Raw genomic sequence first — 23,948 nt, forward strand, 5'->3', positions numbered from 1 at the left:
CAAACGCACGGAATTCATCCATCCGTCTGCACTGTTCCACCCAAAATGCACCTTTACCAACTCACCCAACTATCCATCCCACTACTGTGCAGGCGTGTGTAGACAGCTCCGGTTGTCAGGTTAGAATGAAGCCATACTCAACTCAGCGTGTGTCTACCAAATCCCCGCAAGTGGAGGGGACGACCACGGAGGTCGATCACTGAAGATTGTGTCGGCGGCTTCACAGGCTCAGCGTATGTGGCAACCAGCAATGATGGATGAGAAGCAGGCCGAGCGGACTTGAGATTTTAATGCTCTGACATTCTCAACACGTTATGTAATGAAGTGTCCCCATTTTTTTTCTTTACCCCGAATAGCTCAAAAATAGATAAGACGGCAGGGCGAACTCCTCCCTGAATAGTTTGCTCCATGCTATCGTTTCTCGGTTTCCTCTTCTGTATTCGGTGGTAGTTTTCCATTTCAGTCACAAACCGGGCTGACCACTTGGACCATTCGACCAGTCCACACCCCGAACCCACCTCTTCACCGCGCCGTGAACATGGTGGTTTCTTGGTACTACATTTTTTTTTTTTCTCAAGCAAAACTTTCCAGGCCTCTGTCCCAGGCAAGGTTTATTTCTCCTCGGTTTATTACTCATGCTTACTACTTTACAAAAAAAAAAAAAAAATGTACGGTGCTTAACGACTCCGTGGCCCATTCCGATGGTGAACAGTATTCAGTAATTTCAGCAATCAGATCAGTTTTCAATTTCCAAAGGTCAGGAAATTTTAGCGATCTCGTGTTTTCAAATTTGCCGCACCAGCAGTGTCGCACGCACGCCAAGATACAAGTAAACTTCAAATAAGCAGTGAAAGATCGACTCAGACAGTCAAATTTTGGCCAATGCAACTCACCGGCAGTCATTTTCTTGTCCACGCGCATCCATGTGAGGCCAATGAGGTTATGTGAAGCAATGTGGCGTAAATCCGAGATGCGGAGAGCATTCAGGACACGAGCAACACTGAGCAATCCTGCTAATGCCATAGACAGATCTCGGAGGCTATGTGTTTTTAGTGATTTTACAAGTCTCGCTTGGTATTTTCAACACTAGATGACAGCAGCAGTATCAGAAGATTGGCGAAACGTTGTTTTGGTTTCCTCGCAACCATTACCATTGCCCATAACATGTGGCAATCGGCGGCAATAACATTGACGCCAGCGCTTGCATCGTTTGTTCACGCGCTAGGCGCAGTCGGTGCGGTGGCGTTGGGTTTTCTCCTTTAATCCGTCCGGGCTGTGTAGTTTTCACGAGTGTAGTGCGGCTGTCGAATTTGCCTAGTGCGACTGCGCGTCTTCCTTCTCCGGACGGCGAAAGAAACAAGAGGTAACAAACTCCCTTTTATTTGCAGGCTGTACTCGCGGGTAGCCTACCCGCGAAAGGGTTCGTTTTGTCGTCTTGCGATAGTTGGGCGCGTCCGGTGCTGAAATCAGAAACGTTGTCGCTAGTTTTCGGGAATCACAATCTGTGCGAAAATTCTTGATCTCGAATTCGGTTCGAAGCCCTTGTGTATGGAGCCACGGAGATGTCCGCGCAATAGTCGAGGCAAGTGGTGTCACCAATGTATATGTGCCACGGGTGTGTTATTTTTGTTTGAGACATGTTAGTGACCGGTTAAACCAGGTTTGTTGAACATATACATCCCTTTCGGCGGAAAGACAGGAGGAGGTATATATCTTCCTGAACCTGTCAACTTTAAGTTCTTTTGTGCGATCTTCGCGCTGTTGTTGCGACTCAAGGAAAGATGAAAAAAAGTGCACGGGCCTGCCCACTGGCTCGAGCTGAGGCACAATCGCTGACACGTGCAGACAGAGGAGAGTTGAAAGATTTCAGAAGCAAGACTGATAGAACAGACGCGCGTCGCAACAACCGCGCGTTCGCCGAAGCGACGACACCGGCTATTACAGATGTCCTGCTTCATTCAAGGTTTATACATCTTACTGACGGCGAACGTAGCATCAATTGCTGCGAAACCTGCGCCGGTTGGCTTCCTTGTTTGCAATCGGCGTAAGCAGCAAGTTCCGGGTGTCTTCATGCGTACGTGGAGATTGAATATAGTAGCAACTGAACAACTCTATAAGGCGCTATTTTTGTCATTTAAATAATTCACGTAATGTGCACGAACCTTCGAAAGTGCGACGTTGAAATTTGCCTCGAATTTCCCGCGTCAACCGCAGTGCATAACTTTTGCCATATGCATATGCGGCGTGAATGGGCCACCTAGGTCACATGACCTTGTGACGTCATTACAACCCGCCTATCTGATTGTGAGGAAACTGCCCACCTTGGCAGGTGGACATGAAAGCAATGATTGGTCGTTAGTGTTTGCATGGAAAGAGCAACCTGGGTCTCACTAGACCCACAAGTGGCTGTGTTTGAAACAGCCAACTTGTCTGGGCAATGGTATATTGCTTATAATCACTGCGTTAGGAGTGGTATCAGTACTCCAAGCGATCTATGAACGTAATGCAAAGAATAGCCAATTCCGTATACGTAAGCATTAACACTATTGTGTCATACCCTTCAGGCGGAGTTAAGTGTCCCCTCTAGTTTTTTCCTTTTAGGGAATTTGAGGAATAAAATGTACCAAAAAGGACATTTTATGGAGGTTTAGGAGCCCATATTGTGTAAATTTCAAGATTCAACATTCTGCATGCAAAAAGATCCCGAAATGAGAATTTTTGTGTCTTTTTGGTTAGGGCATAGAGCATCACTGGGTGAAAACACTCAGTTGGGACCTCCAGCACTAATCACATTCTTTCAATTCAAAATCACAAAAGATAACCTTAAGCTTGACTAAAACAAATACTGCCATTTTAAACTGAGTTAAAACTCATTATTGGTGATAACAGCCAATAAACATTTTTTCAAAATATCTATTACAAAGAATATATATGACAGCAATTTTAATTTTAAATTCGGGTTTTTTAGCTGAATGGTTAAAGTGCTAGAAATCAGCAGGGATTACAGAAGTTTGTTTCCTCATCACCTAGTGCAAAAAAAGTAACTACACTAGATGACACCCTTTCAGGTGAGACGTTAGTGCCTCTGAATGAAGTGCCCAGGATTTCAGGTTACTTAACAGCGTGTAGGCAGCATGAGTTTTCTGAGATGAGCACAAATGAGTGTAAATTTACAAAGAACAAAAAGCACCATGAAAGACTAATATTCTCGGGAACATTTCTCATCACCTGCCATCAGCTCTTCAGTTGCTAAGAGTATGAGCATGAAATTTTGGACAACATATTTTCTTTTTAAAATTATGTATAAGACATTAGCGTACTGAATCGCCTGGTTCGATTCGCCTGAACATTACTTAGTAATTTAGAATGAAATTTATTCCGTTACGTTATTTTGGTTTTTGTTTCAGCAGACGAACGGTGGTTGTGATGTCAAAATTTTATTTATGTCTCGTGAGGCTCAAAAAAAATTGTGACATAGTTCCTGCTTTATTATTTTAATTCATTACCACTCTTACATCAGTGTGATATAAGAACCGGACTGAAAACTAACAAAGAAGCGGCAATTACATTTCGGTTTTTATATTCCTAGCAGGACCTGAACTTATCTTCGATATGTCAGCCACCATTTGGCTTTTAAAGCTGAAGCCGAGATACAACTTGAGGGAACACTTAAGCTTTGTCTGAAGGGTATGACGCGATAGTGTTAATGAGTCTCTTCAGTGGCCTGGGGACCTCTTTGCCTATCACTTCGCAGTCATGGGTACTGTGCTTTCTTTCACCATCTCATAACGCTTAACATACTCTTAAGAATGTGTTGCATTAGTATTAGAGGTCATTCTACCGCAGGTGCTCCTTTTCTTTCTCCCAGGTTCTGCCTACATGCCATATATGCGGAATTGGTCGTTCTCTACTTTACGCTCATAGATAGTTTCAAGCCCTCATACCATTCCTGTTGGAGTGGTCAAGCAATGTGCCACTGTACTGACAGGTAGCTGAGTAAAACAGCCACCAATGCAGCTTGTGAAACCCGGGTTGTGAGCAGACTCTCACCGGATGACATGACACCGGTTTTTTTACTCACAAAGCGGCCGCTTTGTTGTTTAATTTGCTGCGATAAAGCCAGCCTGCCTCAAGACTTAAAATTACAATGAGTGAAAAAGAAGCGATTATATTGCAGTTTCCTTCATGCCTTGCATGGCCTATACTGACCTTTGATGTCATAGCCATCACTTGGCTGTTGAAACCAAAAGTGAAAAAGGAGAGAGGAAATTTAATTATAAATTATGTAGTGGTTGTAGGCAAATACCACATGGTGATCTCCGTAATGTCCTACACATCGTTACAAACAAGAAAACATACAAGTGAAACTTCATATCTATACTCCTTTAAGAAAATAATCCTGAAGCAAGTGCACTGCAGAAATTCTACACTTAGCTCTGATATGTTTTGCCGTACTAGAAGCGTGTCCCACCAGGCATCGGATCCAGGATCACCGCCGCATTGCCGAAGGAGGACGGAAACGTGGGCCGGAGACGGGGAGTAGGGGAAGTGAAGGAAAAACTGTATTTACATATTTACATTATTTACATAGAGCGGGACTGAGAATGGCTCTCAGTGGAAGGGGAACGTCTTCGTCAACCGTAGTCGACTGGAGCTAGCAGGCTTTTCTCGGCCACACTCACGGCCGAGTTAAATATCGTTCGGTTTCCCCAGATCCCTGGCTGGGGAATAATGGTCGACGAACACTGTCCAATCGGATGGACCGAAGGGGACGTTCTTGTTACCACCCTCGGCTGGGCAGGTGCGAGCTTTTCCACTCCCTCGCAGCTGGGTCGATGAGAGGAGGAGATGCCGACTCATCCAGCCCTGCGGGAAAGGAATCTCCCGAAGTCCTCCAGCAGGTGAATAAACTTGCTTCCCCGCCGAATGCCCAGAACGCGAGTCGGGGACACAGAATTCTTCAATTATCCGCCAGCGTGACCGGCGCTGGCTCGTCGCCTTGGTGTGGTCGCTCGGACAATAACTCCGGCGCATCCCCGGCCTTCGCCTCTATAGTGGTCACCTCCGCTCAAGGAATTTCGCCGGGGTAATTGCTGACAATGGCCCCTGGCATTCTTGCTACACTAATCCGCTGAGGCTCGGAGGGGCATTCCAAGCATCCCACTTCCCATGGTCGTCGCGAGGTTGTCGACCTTGGTGATTGTTCACGGTAGCTGCTTGATCGGGCCCACGTGGTCCGAAGTACAGTCACAACAGCTCTGAAAGCTGGAAAAGTTATCTCTTATAAATAGCTACCCAGGTAGCACTGAGCATTAGAATAATGTAAAAATGTTATGTAAGTGTCGTGTCCGGTCGCTGTGTTGAATGCAGCGAAAGACGCACACGGTACTTTAAGACTTCGTTTATTTAAAGCCGATGAGGGTGCGACCAGCGTCGACCGAGGCAGGAGCCGAACTGGCCGCCCGAAGAAAGGAGGGAGCGGAGAAGCGTCCACGGGAGGGAGTGGCTTCCCAAAACAGGAGGAGGATGCGGGGGCGCACCATGGGGGGGCATCTGGCGACAGCGTGCGACGAGGGGCAAGTGGTCGTTAGGAGGAGGATGCGGGGGCGCACACACACAAAAGCAATAAGGGGACACAACACTTCCTTCCCCCTTAGAAAGTTGCCTGGTATCGTGCAGGGGGTCGGCGCTCACGCGTGGAGGCGCGCTGGCTTTGTGCGCTCGGGGGAGAAACACTTGTAGGCTGGCTGTTGTTCGCTGTGTCTCCTAGGTCTGTCCTGGGCGAAGTCTCTTCTTCCGGGAAGAGGTGCCAGGCTATGTGGGAAGATGGTGCACGTGTTCTCTCCGCTGGCGGACAGCTCTCAGACGGCGTCGTAAATCTACGCAGCTGGTTGAGATGTCGGCGTGCTACTGTGCCATGTATGTTGACGAGCCAAGAGCGCAGGCCTATGCGTCTGACAATTGTAGCTTCCTCCCAGCGTGGCTTTTTCAGAAACTGTCGGGCGAGGACGCGCTGCCCCTCATTAAGCGTGCCGCAGCGCGGAATTGCTTTTTCTTCCCGGAACGTCTCTGCCTTTGGCTCGGGGAGGATGGCTGTGAGCTGGGTTCGCATTTCACGCTCGAACATCATTTTCGAGGGGGTCTCGCCTGTTGTGCTCTGAACCGTCGTGTGCTGCTTGAAGAGAAAGCGCGCAAGGCGGCGCTGCAGCGAGCCTGTCTGATCTCTTTCAAGGGCGCGTTTTAGCTCGGCTACGTAGCGCTCGGCTTGTCCGTTTGTCGCTGGGTGGTAGGGGGCCGATGTAACTGAGGAGATCCCGTTGTCGCGATAAAACTTGAGAATCTCCGCAGACACAAACGGTGTTCCGTTGTCAGATACTACCTTGCGTGGCAGGCCGAACGTTGCAAATAGTGATCGGAGGTTGTCAATGACTGCTGCTGAAGTCGTCTGTCCCATTTGCCTTATCTCAAGCCACTTTGTGTAGGCGTCTACGACCACAAGGAAAGTGCAGCCCTCAATTGGTCCTGCAAAATCAATGTGCAATGTGTGCCATGGTGTGTCTGGCTTTTCCCATTCTGGGACAGGAGCTTTCGGCGGGGCGCTCCGGCTGCTCTGGCAAGGCTTGCATTCTCGCACCACTGTTTCGATGTCGTTGTCAATGCCAGGCCACCACATGTAGCTTCTGGCACACTTTTTCATTGCAACGATGCCCCGATGTCCGGCGTGGATGAGAGACATAGCTTGTGCGCGTAGTTCTCTCGGCATCACAACTCGGGACCCAAATATGATGCAGCCGCGATGGGTGCTCAACTCTGTAGCTCGCCTGCGGTAAGCGTCGAAGTTGTCCCCTTTGAGTTTATGCACGTTGCCTTGTTGAACAGCTGTGTAAACTAGCCGGAGAGCTGCGCACTTCTGCGTAGATGCTGCAACTGTGCCTGCTGTAAGCGGAGGTTCTGGCAGTGCTTCGAACATCAGAACGTCTCCTGGTGGAAATGGTTCGTCAACAGTTGCGTCTAGTGGCAGACGGCTTAGCGCATCGGCGTTTTGATGTTTACTCCCATTGCGGTAGACCAGAGCGTAGTCGTACGCTGAGAGTTTGATGCACCAACGTGTCATTCGCGGAGACAAAGTTGGTGGCATAGGCCTTTGTGGTCCCAGAATGCCCAATAGCGGTCGGTGATCGGTTATAAAGGTCACCTTCCGGCCGGCAATGTACTGGTGAAAATGTGTCGCCGCGTAGACGATGGCTAGCCCTTCTTTGTCAAGTTGCGCGTAGTTGCGTTCTGCTTGCGACAACGTACGTGAGGCGAAGGCGATGGGAGCTTCCCTTCCTTGCTCGTCAGTTTGCGATAGAACCGCGCCGACTCCGTACGGTGATGCGTCGCAAGCCAAAAGCAGAGGCTTCCTTTCGTCGTAGTGGCGGAGGACTGTACATCTTCGAATCAGGTCTTTCAGGGCATCGAATGACTGCTGATGGCGTGGCGACCATGTCCATGTCACATCTTTCCGAAGTAGTTGGTATAAGTCGTTGGCCACGGTAGCTCTTTGTTCCAAGAACCGGTCGTAGAACGTCAAGAGTCCGAGAAAAGCCTGTAGCTCCTGCTTGTTTGTTGGAGCTCGTGCTTCTGTGATCGCTCGCACTTTGTCCTCGGTAGGGTGAATGCCTTCCGCATCAATTCGGTGTCCCAGAAATTGCACCTCTGGCACCACAAAACAGCACTTCGATTTGCTTATGCACAAATTAGCGTTTGCTAGCCTTTCGAGAACGAGCTCTAGGCGCACTGCATGCTCTTCAGTGGAAGTGCCACTGATGATGACATCGTCAAGGTAGACACAAACTCCTGGGATGCCCTGAAGCACTGTCTCCATGAATTTTTGAAATATGGCCGGGGCTGCAGCTACGCCAAAAGGCAGTCGCTTGACTTTGTATAAGCCTTTCAGAGTGTTAATGGCCAATAATTCAGCAGTTGACTCGCTCACCTTCAGCTGCTGATATGCCTGGGTGAGGTCCAATGTGCTGAAGACTCTTGCGCCACGTAGTACACTGAATACTTCTTCAGGTGTCGGTAGCGGGTAAGAGGACGCTTTAGTCGCAAGATTGACGGTGCTCCGGTAGTCTCCGCAGAGGCGTATGGTTCCGTTCTTCTTGCGAACTACGACAAGTGGTGTGGCCCATTCTGAATGCTGCGTCGGCTCGATGACACCTTGCTGCTCCAGTTTGTCCAACTCTTTTTCAACTGAATCTCGGAGAGCAAACGGCACCGGCCTGGCCTTCAGAAATTTGGGTTGCGCGTTGTCCAACAACTCCAGTGTGACCGGGGGCCCTTCGTTTCCTGGAATCTCTTCCGAGAATACTCTTTCGTATTTCTCTTGCAGTTGCTCAACCATGTTCTGGCTCGGCGTCTGGTGTATGCCGCATATCATCACGCCTAGTGGAGAAAACCAGTTTCTCCCTAGAAGGCTTGATCCTGTGCCCTTCACAACAAGCAGAGGTAGCGTATGGGTCTGGCCGTTGTAGTTAACCTGCACGTTGGCAGAGCCCAATAGTGGCAGATTCTGTCCTGACCACGTTCGCAGGTGCGTGTCGTCTTGTTGCAGGGCGGGTGCGTCAGATGGCCATGAAGTTCGGAACGTGTCCTCACTGATCAGAGTACAGGCTGCGCCGGAGTCCACCTCGAACTTAATCAGCTGGTGATGTACGCTTACTTCTGTAAAAATCTTCGGTCGCGTGCCGAGATTCATGGTGTTCAGGTCGTACAACACAGATGGTGTTGCTGATGTTGTTCCATGGAGATCAGATAGCGGCGTATTCTCTGAGGCGTTGACGCTGTGATTAGGCTGGGAAGGTGACTTTATCTTGGCAAGTCTCCGTTTCGTAATGCATGCTCTTTCGATATGCCCTCGCTTGTGGCAAAAATTACACGTGGCTGACTGGAATCGACATCCCTGGGGGTTGTGTTGGTCGTCACACCGCCAGCAGCGTTGTGCCTTTTTGACCGATTTTACAACAACAGAAGGCTTGCGCACCTGGTTGCTTGTCTGGTGTACCGGCTCGGTGTTCCGGCGAATCCCTCTCTGCTGGTGACCGGCGCTCTCCGCTCGAACGGCGATGTCGTAAGCTTTGCTGAATGTGAGGTCCTTCTCAGCGAACAGGCGCTGCTGCAGTGACTCGTCACTCAGTCCGCACACAAATCTGTCGCGTAACATCACGTCCAAGGGAAGCATGGTGGTGCTAGCAGAAGAAGCTGCGTCTCCCTCCTGCCCGGTAGCTGTTGTCGACAGCGTTCCAAAATTGCAGTCGGCAGCGAGCTTCTTGAGCGCGGCTACGTAGGCGCTCACAGTTTCTCCTCCCAGTTGATCTCGTCGTTGGAAGCGAGCCCGGCTGTAGACCTCGGATGGCCTTGGGTCGTAGTGCTTTTGCAGCGCTTTTACGATGTCGTCGTAAGACACTGCCGCTGGTGTGCTTGGCTGAATAAGGGCGCAGACAGTATCGTAGGTCTGCTCCCCGCACAGCGTCAGCAGGTTGGCCCTCTTCAAGGCTGGGTCTGTGATGTTGTTAGCTTCAAAGTAGAACTGAAGGCGTCCAACCCACGATGACCACGATGAGCCGTTGAATTCTGGTATCTGATTGGGAAACCCTCGCGTAGCCATGGCTTGTCAATAGCGTTGCGTAGCGCGGGTCGAATCCACTTTCTCGTCGCCACTGTCGTGTCCGGTCGCTGTGTTGAATGCAGCGAAAGACGCACACGGTACTTTTAGACTTCGTTTATTTAAAGCCGATGAGGGTGCGACCAGCGTCGACCGAGGCAGGAGCCGAACTGGCCGCCCGAAGAAAGGAGGGAGCGGAGAAGCGTCCACGGGAGGGAGTGGCTTCCCAAAACAGGAGGAGGATGCGGGGGCGCACCATGGGGGGGCATCTGGCGACAGCGTGCGACGAGGGGCAAGTGGTCGTTAGGAGGAGGATGCGAGTGGTCGTTAGGAGGAGGATGCGAGTGGTCGTTAGGAGGAGGATGCGGGGGCGCACACACACAAAAGCAATAAGGGGACACAACAGTAAGTTATAGTAATGTTGTATGTTGCATAGGAGCACTACATGAGAGTTTCAAATGAACATTAACTTTAACTTTATATATTATATTGGAAACATTAGCTTAACATAGAAAGTAAACATTATTCCAATTCTGACTTTTAAGTGTTATTGTAATGTTAAAAATTAACAGATAATGTTATATGCTTTGTCAAAGTGTTGGATCAACATTACAAAAACATTTTCTTAATATAGTTTTCTAAGCCTTATAATGCTTTAATCATAACTGTAGAACAATATTACAAATACATTTCAAGCAGTGGATTCCAAAACTTTTCTCACTGTTTTACACTAAACATGTTTTTCAGCTAACAGTACTTCACAGCTAAACCTGCTAGATTGTGCCTGCCATAGATTGCATGCATAGCCCTATTATTTTCTTAGAAAACTTTTGCTTATTACCCATTTGCCAATATCACTCATGGGACGCAGCGCAGTAATGGATTTATGAGCTTGACTCCGTGGTATCTGTTCAAAGGTGTGTGTATACGAGTTGCATGTTGTGCTGGAGCTCAAGTCTCGCCCTTATTGTTGGTTCTTGCAAAGCATTGTAAGTTCTTGCAAAGCATCGTAAGTTCTGTACCGTCACAACTGGTGGACCTGCATGCTTGTGCAGGGTTGCGTCACCACTTTCAAGAATGCTTATATTGCTTAAATGTTTCATTTTGGGAAAATTGAACTTTTATTTGTAATATTAAAAATGCTAGAGAAAAGAACATAAAAAATGTTGAATTAACATTTGACCAGAACAAAAATGTAGCTTTGTTGTAATCATTCGGTGCTACCTGGCATAGTGAGAAAAATCTTCCTCGTAATAGTAGTGTTTGTAGCAAGATAGGTGAAAAGCTGTTCTGCAACAGTTCTCACATAAAGATATATCTGTTCATGGTGTGCCAAGTAGGCTTTTATACTTTCCTGTGGAGCATTTGAAATTCCGTTTCATGAGTTTGTAGTTATACATTGTCTTTTGGTTTGTTTGCCTCAAGTTTAATGTGTGTTATTTCATTTTCTTTGCAAAGAGTAGGGACCTGCTTAAGATGCTTGTTAAGTTGTTTCCTTAATTGTATGTAAAGTAAAAGCTTCCTTTTATGACTACTGTAGAGAAATTTGAGCCGTCAATGGCATCCGGCTCTAGGCTCTACTCATCCTAGTTCCTTTTTAGGGCTGTGAGCATGACCAAAGCATTGTCAGTTTATTACAATTTCAGTTTATTTCAAGTGACCTCATAAAAATTACTTTGTATAGGCTTTCAATTGTGCTATTTTACAACTAATTGAATAACTCAAACTTACTTCTTCTGCTGGTGTGGATGGAATTAAAAACGCCAAAATATTAGTTAATACCAAGCACATCTCAAGTATCATTCTAGCTCATATCTTCCAACAGTCCCTTTCTTCAAGCACTGTTCCACAGGATTGGAAGGTAGGCAAGGTCATTCCAGTCCCGAAAAAAGGCCCTTCACAGTCACCCAGTAATTATCGTCCTGTATCTCTCACTTGCGTTTGTTCTAAACTAATGGAACATGTAATTCACTCGCATGTCGTAAACTTTCTATTATCTAATAATTTCTTTCATCCCAACCAACATGGGTTTCGTAAGGGTCGCTCTTGTGACACTCAGCTAGCATTATTCATTGATGATCTTAGTTCTAACCTCGATAATAACATTCCCGTTGATGCCATATCTTTAGACTTTGAAAAGGCTTTTGACAAGGTTCCTCACAAATGGCTATTTTTAAAACTTTCGTGTCCTAACCTTGATATGCGCATATATGAATGGATATGTGATTTCTTAACTAACCGCCAGCAGTTTGTGTATGTTAACAATACCGCCTCTTCCAGGTCTCCCGTACTTTCAGGTGTGCCTCAGGGTACTGTCCTTGGTCCTCTACTCTTTCTAATATATATAAATGACATTGCTTCAAACATCTAATCTTCCATTTGCCTATTTGCTGACGATTGCATTATTTACCGTCCTATTAACCATCAAGCCGATGCTCATGGCCTCCAAACTGACCTTTCACACATAGAAACTTGGTGCAAAACATGGTTAATGTCCTTGAATGTGAAAAAAACTTCGTTAATTTCTTTTCATCGGCGACGCACTTACCCAACTCCTTGCTACGTACTTTGCGGTTCCGTTATTTCTCCGACATCAACATGTAAGTACCTGGGAATTAACATATCGCATGATCTTTCTTGGTCCACCCATATCACTGCCATTACTAATGAAGCTAATCGTGTCCTGTCTTACTTGCGACGTAATTTGTCAGTAGCTTCTTCGTCTATTAAAACTCTCGCCTACATAACGTTGGTTCGTCCCAAGCTGGAATATGCATGCACAGTTTGGGACCCTCACATTTCTTATCTAACTAAAGCACTTGAATCAGTGCAAAACCGTGCAGCTAGATTCATCCATTCAGACTACTCTTATCATTCTAGTGTGACTGCCATGAAGTCAAGAGCTAACCTGCCTGACCTAGAGCTGCGACGCAAAATCTGCCGACTCATCCTTTTCCACAAGTTTTATCATTCATCCCTTGCAGATCTAAAACCAGCTCATCACGTGTCTCCTCGCACCAGTCACAGCAAAGCCGTTTATCCCCCCCGCACACGCACCACTGCGCACCTTCATTCCTTCTTTTCCCAGACTGCAGTAGACTGGAATGGCCTGCCTGCCGATGCTGCACTCCACACCAGCCCCGTCCATTTTAAAAAAGCCATTGAAAATGTTCTGTCTTAAACCCCATGTCATTCATTTCAGATTCATTTTTTGTATTGTTTCCCCTCATGTAATACCCCTATTCAGGGGCATTTGAGGTGTACAATAAATAAATAAATAAACTAATAATTTGTACCAGCATGTTCCCTGCTATATTGTGCTTCTTTTTTCGCGCAGGCCTACCTGAAACAGCTCACCTGAACCTCTGGACAGAGGCAGCATGGATCATTTCATACAGTGTACAGCGAGAGGCCTCTATATCAGCTGTCTTCTCTGGAATGTTGCACATTCCTCTGATTTCAGCGACTTTGAAGAGAGACACAAGAGATGTGAGGTTTTCTCCTGCTGTCATTTTACTAACTTCTTCCTCTTGTTTTATCTAATTTTATTTGATCTCCGAACACACTGCACAGGGTTGGAGGGCTAGATGCCCATGCATGTATAACAAATTGGTACTAGGGAATGAATGACAGCCACAAGAACAGACAATAACAAAACAGCCGGCAGTGTAACATTTGTCTAGGAAAAGAAAGAAGGAATAGCTGGAATAGTAGAGAATATATAGGAATGAAGCAAACATCAAAATACTTGAGAACGGCACAGGCGGAGCATAGTTGAAGCAATTTCTGTCAGTAAAAGTAGTACTTCAGCTGCTGCGATGGCTCAGTGGCTTCGGCATCTGGCTGGTGATCTCAGGGCCTTGGATTCGATCCCAGTTGCGGTGGCTGTATTTCAGTAGAGGTGGAATATAAAAATGCCTGTGTGCTGTGCAGTTTCGAAGCATGTTAAAGAACTCCAGGTAGTCGAAAGTAATCTAGAGGCCTCCACTTTTGTTGCAGTCATATGCATATTACTGGCAAAATTCAAAAATTGATAAAGCTGCTTAGATGAAACACTGACTCTAATTGCTTCCAAGTATTTTAGTTGCTTTAAATAATGTTTTGAGGAATTCTAACTTGCCTTTTCTGCAGCATGGCCTTTTCTGCCCACTGAATAGTGAGAAAACTGCCTACTGTGGCACGTTGCAGTTAAATTAATGAATGGTCGCTAGGGAAGAGCAACCTGGGTCTCACAAGCCCCACCAATGGACAGCGCCTGCCATCGCACGGCAGTGGCGAATAGCTTAACTGCTGCACCACTATGCGAGGAGTGGTATGGGGACTCCCAGGGATCTGTGAATGCCAGGTAGAGAGTGACAATCTGCATATATGAGAATTAACCCAGTGCGCTGTCGCGTCATACCCTTAAGGCAGACCTTAAGTGTCCTCTCCAATTTAAAATTTCTTGGTTTTGTTCTAGCTCATCAAAGCTTTGCTCTCTGTGAAAGCAGCTTCTTTGTGATTAAAATGCAGTAATTGTTCAATAAAGGCAATGTTCAATTTGTCCCCAGTGTCCCTATAGGGAAAAGTTAGTTTATAGTTTAAAACTAGCTGGTCTGCAGGAGGGGATTGTTGTGATTTGTTTTGGTTCGAAATTCAGCTTGCGTTGACTAATCGTAAGGCTGTGTGCTGTTTGAAATCAGAAATCAGCTGCAACTTTAGCAGTGAAACATTGTCTTAAGTGTTATCTTTTTTTAAAGGGACACTGAGGAGAGCACTATTAATATATTTTTTATAGCAAAATCCGATAGTTCGGCATGTCATGGCTTTGTTGCCACTTGGCCGGCAGCGAAAAATGCATTTATTTCTAAGAAATTTGGATTCGAAGTTGAAAAGGTTTTTCCCGCCGCTGTGATTCAAACTTGGGATTCGGCTATGACGACAGAGGACTAAGTGACGTGAAACATGACGTGACATGACGTGATGCAGACTCCGAGATTTCTGGCGGCCAGCAGTGCGGCCTAGCAGCAGCCGAAAAGAAAGCTACCGCCGGCCGCACGTTGAAGGCATCTATCGGCTATTGCGGCCGTCGCTACAGTCGCTTCGCTTACGTTTGCACCGGCGTTTTGCGAACGTTACGATGGATCTCGTTCTCGAAGTCGTCAACGAAGTTCTCGCAAATAGACACCTTTAGCATACCGTGTACCTTGATACCGCTAGCGAAATACCGGGAGCCCGCCTAACGCCGGCGAGCAGGCGCTGATTGGTCCCGATGCTTCAGGCGAGCGCGTAGCTGCCCGGCACGTGGCGCCATCTGGCGACGTCAAGGAGATTTGCGCATGCATTGGCTGCGCCTCAGTGATTTGTGCTTCTCGTGTCCTAGCGTTGCTAGAACCATTCGTTCTAGCAACACTGTTTTGTTCTATGATCTCATCACGCTTGTACTTGCGAGTTTGGCCTGTGGTGGCGATACCTGTATTTTGGTTCTTGCTCTTTTCTATGTTACAAGAGCTTTGTTGTCAGTATGAGTGGCGTTTTTGTAATCAGGAGCTGGTATTCTGTCGATACAAGCCAACTTCAATTTCTCCTCAGTGTCCCTTTAAAATTTCAATGCAGTGAAGGAGGAAGTTGAAAGATCTCACAGGAACTTCGACAGGAACTTCTACGTCTTCCGCGTTGTCGTGCCACTTGTCATGGGGACGCTGTTTGTGGTATTCTGCATCATCTTTTGCTGCATCTCGTATCGCAGACGACAGCGCTTCTGGGTGAGTGGTCGGGACTGCTTGCATCTCGTGGACGCGCAAAGGCCCTTTATTCTGCAAAGCTGTTAACTTTTTAACTGCTTTTCTCTTTTCTTTTGCTTTTCATTTGTCTCATTCATTTTCAAAGACACACTCGGGTTGTAGGCCCACACTAGTAAAGGTGGGGGATTGAAATAAAAATTGGCACAGGAACGGGTTGATCACGATAATAGAACAAGTACCCAGCATAGAACAAATATTAAGGGAAGGTATACAATGGTGAGGGGCAAAAGTTATAAAAAACAACTCTGCTTTATTTATTTATGATTTATGTTTATTATAAAAATTATTTAATATAATATTAGATACTTATTAGCTTTGTTTATAGTTGTGAGATATGTTACCCTTGTCTCCCTCTAATGCCATTGCCATGGGCACCTGTTGGGACACTCTGAATTAATTTAAAAAGGTATAAACACTTGTTCAAATATCAAATGAATAATTTTTCATACAGTACGAAAAATAAATTTAATAACTAGTAGATATTTATTAGATGTTTCAATGTTTCAAATGCCTAAAAAAGAACTTTTCATAAAGTGCAGGTAATTTATCTTTATTTTTAAAAAGATTTGGAAATGCTATTCAACGTATTTATGCCCATAAACCTGTCAGTTTATGCCCATAAACCTGTCAGTATTTGGCATGCAGGTAAGTTAAACTGGCTGCTTTAGTAAGACCTCTAATTTCTTTTTGTCTCTCAGTCGTAATGAACATCATTTAAATTGAGCGCTTTTTTTTTGTTTTTGATCATTGTTACTGGTCGACACTGCTAGCTATTTCCAACGTCAAGTTTGATTCAAGAGGTGGAAAACGAATATTCCATTTTCAGCTCTAAATTTTTGTAGTAATAAATATATCTTTTGCTGCTGAATAAATGTCAATAGAGCCGCAGAGAAACATACAGTCGTTTGGTTTGGTTTATTGGGGTTTAACATCCCAAAGCGACTCAGGCCATGACGGACGCCGTAGTGAAGGGCTCCGGAAATTTCGACCACCTAGAAACATACAGTCGAATTTTTTGCAACAAACAGTCATTGGGTGGAGCCACCATTGGTGCCCCTTTAATTTGACCATTACATTGTTGTGCGGAGCATACTGTGCTAAGGTGAAATTTCTTGCAATTTTTTGCGCCAAAGTGTGGTGACAGGCTAGGTTTTTCGCTACCAAAAAGTGTGCCACACTTTGAGTACAGCATGTAAAATGGGCCCACATATTACAGAAATCAGTACATGCATAAAGTGGAATTGTTTTTGTCTGAGTGAAAATTGGAATTTCAATTAACTCACCTTTGGATATTGAAAACCACTTGTCATTTTCTTTTTTTTTTGTGTGTGTGTTCCCTGACTACTCCAGATTGATCAAGGCTGCTGTTTCAGTAGTAGTGTTGTAATATGAAAAAAGTAGTCAGTCCATGGTGGCATTTTTCTCATCCTGTTCACGGTAGCCCTAACGCAGATTGTGGTGGCATGAAAGGATGCTCTGAATATAAAGCGTGTGACCTTATGCCTCTAAGGAACAAATAAACATAACAAAACTAAAACAAAAGACAACCTACATAACGAAAATTTCGAGCGAGCGCCCAGATAAAATTTGAAGATAATCACGAAACTTGGAGGTGATTGCTTGTTAGGTCTAGGCGTAAAAACCCAGTACGGGCACATGGTGCAGTGGCCCCTTCTTAGTCCAATGACTGGTCAATAAATCAAGATAGTGACCACCAGGGCTGTGGGGGCTTGCTTATGTCCCTTAGAAATAGCTCGGTGCTGCATAAGCGTAGGAAGCCAGAGAAAGAATTTGAACAGTTTATTAGAAGACATAGAAAACCGGGCGATTAAAGCTTTGGTGCATCATCTGAATGATCTGATGGACACGTTCATCCCCGCCACTCCTTCTCTGTGCGATAAGCGTCACGGAGATACTGAACAATGGCCACTTGATGTGTGTCTTTGCCATGCTTTTGAATCCTCTCGGACATGGACATAATCGCATGGGCGCTTGCTTGGTTTTTATGAAAATTCAAAATCTTAAGAAAAGGGGTTGGGGGCTTTTTCGCGCATTGGCAAATGCTAGGAATGTTACGGTATGCTACAATGCGTACTGTTTTAAATATGAATCAATCTTTGACCATAGTGTTAATAGGTGACTTTGCAACATCACTTTTTGCTTATGCCGCTCACCATGCGCCATTTTGTAGGAAATGCAACAGCAGCAGCAGCGCCATGTGCCACCTCCGCTGGCAGTAGCTCCTGGTCCAGGTCCGGTTACATCTGGTGCAGCCACCTACGGCTATCCGCATGGGAATCCTCCCATACTGAGTGCGGTTGCACCTCCTCAACCTGCGCCGTATCCGCCACAGCCACAGCCGGTTGGGGCATACCCGTGGGGAGGGCCCTACACCGGTCCCAGCAGTGCACCCTCAGCGCAGCCATTCAATGCTACAGCCGCTCCATGGCCATGCGCACCGCCTCCTCCCCCCTACAGCAGTGAAACAAAGCAGCTCCTCTGAAACCGCTGGAGACATGGCAAAGGTGGCAAACGATATGCCGTGCATGGAGTGATGCCCCGAAATTTCATGTCTGCATAGTCTCGGTGTTGTTGCTATCTCAACATCAAGCTTGCACATATGAAAGATTCAGGGTGTGATATTAACTACACACATCCAGTCGTATAAGCTAGGCCAGGGGTTCTTGGTCTTCTTAGCATCAGAGAACCCCAATGGCTCTCAAGATGTGGGAAGGAACTGTGTATGTCTTAGCCTCTGTTCCGTCCTAACATGGGCGGGCAAATAAGACCTTGCAAATGCCCAGCCCCTCTCACAGACTGTCACAGACTGTCACTTGTACATAATGAGTGGTTGTACAGTGAGACAGTCTGCTACAGGGCATTACACTATAGCCAGTTTCAAGATAAAGTGATACATAGGATATGTTAAGAGTTGAGGCATGCACATATTTAGGTGCTCAGGGAACTCAGAAGTGTATTTTGGTGCTCGGGGAACAAGGTACCCAAGGATTCCATGGAGCCCAGTTCGAGAACCCCTGAGCTAAGCTGTTTACTGAGCCACTTACTTTTTGTTGCTCAGTGGAATCTGTTATGTGCATTTTTTTTTGAAGCGATGTTGACTGCCTCAGGGCACTTTTTATACGCACTTTTTATACATTGCTCTGCTGTTGAGCTACAATGGATTGAGATAGATGATGGCAACATGGCCTTGTTGCTGAGAGCTTGTTTCAGAACAAAGATGGCTCTTCAGTATTCACCGCATGCTTGCTTAACAGAAAGACTGCCTCATCTTTCAGGTTGCATAGCCTGTTTTGTGCCTTTTAAAATCGAAATAATTTTATGTAACACTAAAAATCATTTATGCAACACAGAAATTGTAGAATTACGAAACAAATGAACACAAGTACACATGAGGTAAACAATGTGCATTCTTGCTTGTTGTTTGTTTCTTGTTCAGTGCTTTCTCTCAAGGAGCCCAGATACTCAGCTGGTTCATTTGCTCCCCCCCAAATTTCGATGAGCAGGCTGTTTTCAAAACCTTGTGTAATGGTTCACTCATGACACTGCTCATGTCGCTTGAAGTGATGGCAGAATGCTGAAAGAAAATAGCATTTTGGTGCTTTTCAGATTCCTCCAGCATCAGCAGTGGTGTTCTCAGCTGCTTTAAATCTGCTGACATCAGGTTTAAAGTGAAAAAGTAGCATGGCAATGCGTCAAGCCTGAATACTTCTCGGTTTTCAACGGTCATTAATCCTGTAACGACTGAACCTGTGGGTTTGATTCTGAAAAATGGTTCGCAATGGTAGCTGTCGCTATTATGGTTTTGTTACATGGACATGGCAACATGAAAGAGACCGTACTCTCCAGTCATGGTGCTGTGGCGAGTTGCCAGTTATTGCTATTTATTGCTGCCCAAGAAAGCATTCACTGCATCCTAAATGTAAAACAACGTTCAAAATGTAAACATGTAGTGTGCTTCAGCTAGGACTGTTTGAAGAGCCATGCTGTTCTAAAGGTCACATTGATCATGATAATCTCACTGTGATCATACTGGATCAGAATTTTTCTCATTGTGAACACACCATTTTGCCTTGTTGTGACGAGTTGGGTTTGTGCTGCATTTTTGACCATGCACCCCATGTATTTGCACAGATGTTTGTTAGCTTACTCAGGATATGAAAAAAAATAACTACATTTTCATTAGTACAGCAAACCAATAGTGAGCATCAAATGGTCAATGGTAGTTTAGCTGACTGCACCAGAAGGCTGGTATTCACTTTAACCTTGGGACCAAAGAAAAAAATGCTACACAGGAGCTACTTCAGATAAAACTGGTGCATTCAAGTTGTTAAATTTTCTAGTAGTTTTGCAAAGTAGTTCTTGACATGCATTCTTCAGCTGTGTACAAAAGTTTTATTACTAGTTCACAGAGGAAGGGAGAAGATTTTTTTTTTTTTTTCATGAGTGAAGCTTTGCAATGGACTGATGTGGTAACCTTTGAATATGGCAGACATAGTAGGCGCTCATGTTTGAATTAAAGAAATATTCTGGAAGATCAAAATTAATGTAAAATTTGAGCAGGGAAGTTTTTCTATTCTTGGTAGCCGTGGGATTATTACTCAGTACATTCTTTTTAACTAGCACTGGTTACCACTGAGATTATTGTCAGTACTGGCATGGTTTCTGACCTGCCACAAGGCTCATGTTTTATTCACTGAAGGAGAAATGATGCCCAAATTTTATAAACTAGTACAGCATGTGCACTGGGTGTCATGAAGCAAGCATTTCAATGTGCAGATTTTGTAGATGCACAGTTAACCATATCATTAGGGATCCTTTTTCTTATTGTTAGAGATCCTTTATACGATAAAATCTCAATGAAGTGACTCATTCTATTCTTTATCCTCCCTCTATGCTCTGAAGGATAAGTGCTTTTATGCCAACAGGTACAGCCTATGTACACAGCTGTCTTCAGCTCTCGCTTCAACAATCTTGCTTCTTGCTTTAACATTGCTTGAACATGTCAGCGTTTAATAGCATTGGGATTGGAAATATATTGCCTAATTTCCTTGTTTACTCAGTGCACTGAATAATTGAAACCTGCTAAATAATTGAAACATGTATCTTTATCTCTATCACACCGGCACTCACCTATGGGGCAGTAATGTGGAGGCTAACGAAAAGTGTTCAGCTTAAGTTAAGGACAACACAGTGAGCACAAGGAAAACGATAGGTGTAACTTTATGAGATGGAAAGAGGGCAGAGTTAGTCAGGGAACAAAACACTTATTAATGACAATCTAGTCGAAGTCAAGAGGAAGAAGTGGGCTTGGGCAGGGCATGTAATGTGAAGGCAAGATAACCGATGGTCCTTAAGGGCAATGGAGTGGATTTCAAGGGAAGGCAAGCGTAGCAGGGGGCCTCAGAAAGTTAGATGGGTGGATGAGGTAGTTTGCGGAGATACGGTGGCTGCAAATGGCAAAAGACAGGGTTAATTGGAGAGACATGGGAGAGGCCTTTGCCCTGCACTGGGCGTAGTCATGCTGCTGCTGCTGATGGTGATGATGAATGGCAAAGAGACTACTTTAGTTGAAAACTGAGTATTTATAATCTAGAAAAGGCCAAAATTTAAAAACAAATTTCACTGTCATCAGCCAGTTTTGCAAGTGAACTTAGGCATTGGCACACCGCAGTTGATATGTTGAATTCATTTTTGATTAAAAAATGAATATTTACTCTACAAGGCTGCAGATATATGAAATTTGAAAATTGGTTGTGACGAAATGAAAGGCACAGTAATTGTCTCACTTTTCAGTGGACATCTCAACCGTACTGTGAGGGAAGGGAGGAAGTTGGGAGTGAAAGAAGAAAGAGAGAAAGATGTGCCATTGGAGCGCTTCAGAATAATTTTGACCACCTGGGGTTCTTTAACGTGCACTGACATCGCACAGAACATGGCCACTGCAGCCAGGTTCCAGATATTTGCTGGGATAGGGTAACTTAAGCTGGCACAGACCCAAGATAATTGGAAAGCATTCACAAAGGCCTTCTTTCATGCCGTGAACATAATTTGGCTGACAGTGATGCTGTAACCTTATCATTGCTTGAGAGAAAGTATCTCATATAGCTATGAATGTGAAAAGTAATGCAGTTCTGCACTGGTCTAGTGTGCAAGCTTTTACGGTGGAATAATTCCTGCCATCTGTCGGCCTTTAGCGCGGTACTTTAACAGAGGATGTTTTCTACTTTTCTACTGCCTCATGGGGTCCTTTCACAGACCTCTTGTCCTGAGACCCTCTGCACAATTCTTACATTTTTTATGCTGCCAGCCAATGCACCAAGTATTGTTGGTACAGGCTGCCAAGCAGTTCTCTATTTTTGACGTGTCTTTTTGGAGGAAAATGTTTTGCATTTATTTGTCGGGAATCGACAATACTCGGTGCACAGTACTTGCGTGTTTTATATTTCGTCTACATTTCTGCCAATATTCCATGTTGGCTCTGCTCGTGTTTGTGCTTCTTACAAACAGTGCAATGTAGTGTTCTGCTTTAAATCCCAGCAATCTCATGTTTCGAAGCCTGCAACATGTGTTTCACTTATATTGCTGAGCTTCTGCTTGTACAAAGCGTCAACATATTGTGCAGTGCAACTCAACAGAAATGTACTGACTGTTCGTGCCTGATGAATGAAAGCATTACTGATTTAGCTATTCATTCTATTTATAGTTATCTTCTTTATTATTTGCTGTTAAAGTCAGTTAAGAGACTGTATCTTGCTTAGCTGTGTGACTTGCTGGCAATGATGTCTTGACCAAATTTCAGTTGAAATAGGTTGCAGGTATTATTTCCATGTAAGGCAACATTACATTAAACCTCTGTTCACCATTGTTATTTGCATTTCTTGCTGTCCAAACATTTCTGGCACTCTTTGTTGATTGTTGTGATGTCTCAAGAAAACATGCAAGTTGGCCTGAGATGCCAGGGATCGATAGCATGTGCTTGGCTGGTGAACTGAAGAAAAATATGTTAGTCACCAAGAGAGTGCTATTTCATGATTTCAGTGTCTTGTCGTTATTATGTTGCTAGTCATAGTAAACCGAATGTTGAAGAAGGACGCCGGAGACGGCGTCAAGGTCGGCAAGGGAGCGGGGCGATCAAAACCAACACGATCTGCGCGATGGCAATCCCACAACTGCTTCTTCTTCGTCGGCGTCCAGCGAATTTTAATTTGCACAAAACTCGAGAAACTAAGAGAAGTATGACACATTCCTTTCCACCCTAACTTAGTCTTAAGAGAGAATGCAATAGTAGACTTATCATGAGTCGTTAGGTTCCTAAAAGAAAAATTTGTTATAAACAAATTGACACTTTAAAGTCTAGGAATCCATCAGCACAACAGTTTTTTTTACAACCCTCTGTTTATTGCATGATAGCCTTAGTTTGTTATGCGTCATAAAATCCCAAAGACAGAATCATTTACCTTGGCAACAAAACAAGTTTGCCATGGCTGCTAACGCTTTCATTTCTGAAGATACTAAAAGGAGTCCATGCTCACAAAGAAGGGTCTGGGTGAGACGATTTTGCGGCTTCTGAAATTGCTCCTGAAGTGGTTTGAAAAAATTACCCTTAAAAAGGGATTCTGCAGTGCTTCAGAAGAGAGGTAATTCCATTATGCTTCAAGGAATGGTTGGGCATGCAGATATGGAACACATGATACATGAGAAAGCACCCATCTTTCAAGGTGATGGGCATACCATTGTCCAAGGGTGAGGTCGAAAAATACATTTTTGCGATTGCCACCTCATCTTGCCATCCTGTTTTGTGGCTGCACCTGCTCTGTGACCCACCTGGACCCTGCTACCACAAGTGACACATTGCTGGGAGCACCTTCTTCTCGGTCAACATACGTTTATGGCTGAGGGCCGCCTGGGAAGCAGGTAAGTGAGACTTGCTGATACTTTTCAAGATTTCTCAGATTTACACTCAAAACCTACAGACACAAAATCTTCGGCAGCAGCTCTGAGAAGGGTATACAGGGGCATGAAATTTTTCACCCGCCCCGGTGGCTCAGTGGTTAAGGCGCTCGTCTACCGAGCTGGAGCACCCGGGTTCGAACTCTACTGCAGCAGCCATGTTTCGATGGAGGCGGAATGCAAAAGGCGCCTGTATGGTGTGGATGTCAGTGCATGTTTAAGATCCTTAGGTGGTGAAATTTTTCCAGAAACAGCACCTCTTTCTCTCTTTCTTCTTTCACTCCCATCTTCCTCCCTTCCCTTCAGGTGTGGTTCAGGTGTCCTCGGAGATATGTGAGACAGATACTGTTCCATTTCCTTTCCTCAAAAACCAATTTACCAGTTTACTTACCAACTTTTTCATTTCTTGCTTTGGAATGATTCATAGGATTTTGGCAAATGTGACTCACCACTTGAAATTCACCTGCACCCAGTAAATAATGTACTTTATTGTTCCGAGTAATTTTGTTGCAGTTTTAGCTATAGAACACCTATACTGCTGGTTTGTC

General features: G+C 45.1%; 1 protein-coding gene across 1 annotated transcript; it reads left to right on the forward strand.

Moving 5' to 3' along the window:
- The first annotated feature begins 1,122 nt into the window (after positions 1–1,122).
- On the forward strand, positions 1,123–22,318 carry LOC149365581 (uncharacterized). Its single transcript, XM_089544399.1, has 4 exons — positions 1,123–1,363; positions 12,984–13,135; positions 15,242–15,390; positions 17,621–22,318. The coding sequence occupies exons 2-4, from the start codon at positions 13,027–13,029 to the stop codon at positions 17,930–17,932; spliced, it is 570 nt and encodes a 189-aa protein (XP_089400525.1). The 5' UTR covers positions 1,123–1,363; positions 12,984–13,026; the 3' UTR covers positions 17,933–22,318.
- The last annotated feature ends 1,630 nt before the right edge of the window (positions 22,319–23,948 follow it).

This window comes from Amblyomma mixtum, chromosome 1 (assembly GCF_055824585.1).
Source record: "Amblyomma mixtum isolate Tamu chromosome 1, ASM5582458v1, whole genome shotgun sequence".
In the NCBI taxonomy this organism is placed as follows: domain Eukaryota; kingdom Metazoa; phylum Arthropoda; class Arachnida; order Ixodida; family Ixodidae; genus Amblyomma; species Amblyomma mixtum.

Excerpts from the sequence above, each read along its gene's own strand:
- LOC149365581 (XM_089544399.1), top strand. The coding sequence starts at position 13,027 with ATGGATCATTTCATACAGTGTACAGCGAGAGGCCTCTATATCAGCTGT. Across the intron at positions 13,136-15,241 it reads TGAAGAGAGACACAAGAGAT|TGAAGGAGGAAGTTGAAAGA; the intron begins GTGAGGTTTTCT and ends ATTTCAATGCAG. Across the intron at positions 15,391-17,620 it reads GCAGACGACAGCGCTTCTGG|GAAATGCAACAGCAGCAGCA; the intron begins GTGAGTGGTCGG and ends GCCATTTTGTAG.